The sequence below is a fragment of the Colletotrichum chrysophilum genome (genome assembly GCF_026319265.1).
Source record: "Colletotrichum chrysophilum strain AFK26 chromosome Unknown scaffold_360, whole genome shotgun sequence".
Classification (NCBI taxonomy): domain Eukaryota; kingdom Fungi; phylum Ascomycota; class Sordariomycetes; order Glomerellales; family Glomerellaceae; genus Colletotrichum; species Colletotrichum chrysophilum.
The window spans coordinates 1-3,801 of NW_026517647.1; the positions used below are offsets into that span (position 1 = coordinate 1).

The 3,801-nt window shown below is 54.6% G+C and overlaps 1 protein-coding gene across 1 annotated transcript; it reads left to right on the forward strand.

The window, feature by feature from the left end:
* Positions 1–1,940: 1,940 nt before the first annotated feature.
* COL26b_014391 (uncharacterized protein) lies at positions 1,941–3,473 on the forward strand (the record flags this gene model as incomplete). The annotated part of the gene is made up of 1 exon (XM_053186962.1): positions 1,941–3,473. The coding sequence occupies one exon, from the start codon at positions 1,941–1,943 to the stop codon at positions 3,471–3,473; it is 1,533 nt and encodes a 510-aa protein (XP_053029091.1).
* Between the last annotated feature and the right edge of the window lie 328 nt (positions 3,474–3,801).

A 3,801-nucleotide genomic window follows, 5' to 3' on the forward strand; every position in this document is an offset into this window, starting at 1 on the left:
ACTGGCCGAGGACCTATGTAATGTTGGAACATGGGAACGACCTGAGCATGCTCGGCGCCTACCAGAAAAGGATGTATCATTTCTACGCCCAGCATGGCGTGCTGCCGTACATAGAGGCAAAATATCTCAGATGTGAGAATGGTGCATGAGACGACGAGCTTTCTAGGAGCCACGCGATTCCTATCTAATGGTGTTTTCTATAGTTTGAAGCATCAACTAACTATTGCAAACACAGTCAAATTCGATGTTGTCCCTGCCGCAGCACACATACCGGCAGCTCATGACCTTTTGTGAGAACATCTGTATCCTCCTGTGCAAACTCGCCGCACAGTCTTCCGCCAACCGCTCACTTCTTGTTTCACTCTCCATGGAGCACCTGAATGTACGTCTATTACAGGATGATGCAGTAATGAGACCAAGCGTATTCATATGGTAGGCGAGTCCGGTCTAGGGATGCCACACCCAGTAGAATATGTATTCGGGCCGCTTGTATTCCAGTCAAACGATTGGGTGATTATCTCGCCATCACTACTGGCTGTTCTAAGATGGAGCGACCTATCTATGGAGGCTTCTACAAAAACGTGCACAACTCTAGGCGAAGGCGCTGGTTCGCTCTTCTTGGTCGGTTCATGGTGTTGAGTCGCTGCAAAGCAGGCAGTCTTGATTTTAGTTGCAACATCTGGGGATGCTGTGCTGGGTGGAGAGCTTGTTTCCTTATGCGGGCGGCCTCTCTTGGGTACTCTTTCCCGCTTGGTACTGTCGCCCTCTTCATCCGAGTCACAGAGGAGGAAGGTCGGACCATGGTCCCGTGGAAAGTTCTGCGCAGAGGGCGTTTCGCTTGGCGGCGTAAACCGCAAAGGCGAGAACACGGAATGAAGCTCTGAGTACATGATGCTCGCGGATGGGTTCACCATAGTTACCAAATGTTGCCCAGCAGGGTATCTTAGGCCCCTATTCTGTGGATGTTTATTGCTCCTGTCTACATACACATCAAAAGAGGCCTCTATCGGATGCAGAACTATTGGCTTACAGTACGCGTAGGGCTTTTCAAAGGGTCCATGTTGCATGTCTTGGGAAGACCCCCAGCAACAGTCCGAATGGGCGCCAGAGGCTTCCATCGGATGCAGAACTATTGGCTTACGCGTAGGGCTTTTCGGAGGGTCCATGTTGCATGTGTTGGGAAGACCCCCAGCAACAGTCCGAATGGGCGCCAGCCGCCGAGTTGCAGCGACTCCTTTATGCTGGCAAGCACGGCCCAAGTTGTGTGGCCAGGAAGACGTCTCTCGAGCTGGAATTCGAAAGGCGAAATTGATTTCCGAAAGACCCAGGTCGGGACGATGCACACAGGGTAGCGAATCGGGAAGCGAGACCCTTGTCGTGTGTCTGGAGACATTGGAGAGAAGCTGGAAATGGATTCGGCTGGGGTCTGAGTGGCAATTTGCGAGAGTCAAATTGAGTCTGGCAGACAGGGTGGTCAACAGAGTGGGGCACATGCCTGTGGCTGGGAAGCCTGGCTGGAAGGGGCTTCTGTTGAGGGCCAAAGACGGACGCTGAAGATAACTGGGGACCAGTAGACAGGCATCCCGACGCCTGGATCTCGACCTCTAAATGTGGGGACAAAAAGAGGATGTCGCTGAAGGAAGCGTGTCTTGACAAGCGGACCCGAAGCACGCACAAGATGCCTTCTTAGTCACCAAACAAGCACCGCAACGCCTGGATCGCAAAACGAAATCTTTGTCTTCACGGCAGCGCCGACTACGACCTTGAAATGGAGCTCGTGAGTCGTTTCCGACGTAGAGTGCCGTCCGGTAGACAATGTCTCCGTTCTTAGGTTGGATATGAAGCCGGCGAGTCTGACCGTATCACGATGTATTCTCTCATCGCTGCGCTTTTGTCACAAACGACGTCGCCTCGCTTAATGAGAACACATATTGTTCAACATGAAGCCCATATCCCTAGACGTGGCGTGGCACATCTTCAATCACAGCGAACCCTATGTTCAGTCTCGGTTCACGCGATGCTCGCGCGCCTGGCATTCGTTCTTCAACCCCAAGCTTTACCGACAAGATGTCAGAACGGGGCAGTACTCCGCCGTGTTCAGGACGATTTCCAACTGCACAGACACGCGGGTGGCCCTCGCCACGCTCAGGCATGCTTCTCGAGCCGGCGCTGACTACAACAAACCAGCTACCATGTTCGTGATCGAGGCCCAACAACCCAGCCCTTTTCTCGTCACCGCCCTGTACGTCGCTGCTTCGAAAGGCTATCCAGACATAGTGTCATTTCTCCTCGATCATGGTGCAGATATCGATGGAGTCCCCGACTGCCGGCTGCGGACTCCTCTTTTCATATCCCTTCTCAGTCGGGATGCAGAAACGTCCATGCTGCTCCTCCGCCGTGGCGCGCGTCTCGAGTCTCCCGAATTTGGGATCAACGCGCTCCACCAAGCGGCCGCCGCTGGACTGACTGAGGTCATTACGTATCTGATCGAGGAGAAAGGACTGGCGGTGGAGAGGGTTGATAGCAACGGCGACACGCCGCTGATCCACTCCCTGTTGTCGCCGTCGCCAGAGACGGTCATAACCCACCTAGCGCGGTTCAACGTCGATGTAAATCAGCCTACGACGATCGACACATGGCGCATGACGGCGCTGAGCATGGCTTGCGAAGACGGCATGTTCTCGGCCGCCCTGGCTCTGTTACAAGCCGGAGCAGACGCTACGGGCGAGTCGGACGGCTTGGTCGAGGGGGCTGACCCGGCGCTCTTCATCTTCGAGCAAAAGCCACTCGAGCTGGCTCTCCTGGCCCGGGCCAAGCAAACGGATGGAAGGACGGCGGTGGTGAAGCAACGACTCATCGACTACCTTCTCAAGTCAGGCGCCGACCCAAACGCAACGGTCTGCATATCGGCGCGCTGCAACTGGACTGGGCCCCTGTTGCTAAAGCTCATCCGGATGAGACGCCGTTGGGAGGCCGAGATGCTGCTTTCTTCCGGTCTCCTGGATGTCGACAAGCGCGACTCGAATGGCGCAACGAGCCTCAGTTGGACACTTTCCACGTGTCATGGGAATCCGCTCATGGCGTCGATCCTGCTGCGACGCGGTGCCAAGATGGACGATGCAGTGTTGTGCAGCATCCTCAGTAAGCTGGCGCGGCTTGCGGACGCGCGAGACGACTGGATCGTCATTAGTCTTTTGACGCGCGAGCCTAAGCTGCTGAAGATCTTCCATGTGGTGTATTCGCACTGTTTCTGGGTGGCATCCCAGCGTGACGACGAGGCGGCATCACGCTTTTTGCAGGACTCCCCACAGCTGGTTGTGCGTGTCGTCACGGAGATGCTAAAGAACGGGATTAGTCTGACGAAGACGGGCGTCTTGAGCATGCTGCGGAACAAGAAGGAAGCCAGGCCAGGACCGGTCATTGCAGCAATTTTGTATACGGAGAGAAATAGGGCCTCGCGGAGGTGGTGTTAGCGTGGCAGACTGGGATTGTGAGTGGACAGGTGCGAGGAGCATCGTCATAGTGAGAGAATCCAGAATGAGACTTTAAGGTAGCCAATCGTAACGTCGGTTTCCGCCGACCTGAAGCGTTTCGTAGGAAGATACGTGAGGCCCGGCGGGAGGGGCGACAACTACCTGTCACATGAACGCATGTACATCCCAGGCGAAAGCTATAGGTGAATCGCCAATCAGAGAGATTATCATGTCAGATAGTGCTTTTTCCAGGAGATAACTTGAGTGTTTCTCAGGTGTGTAAAAGTATAAATACAGAGCACTGCATCCGCGGCTCAAGTGTAGAACC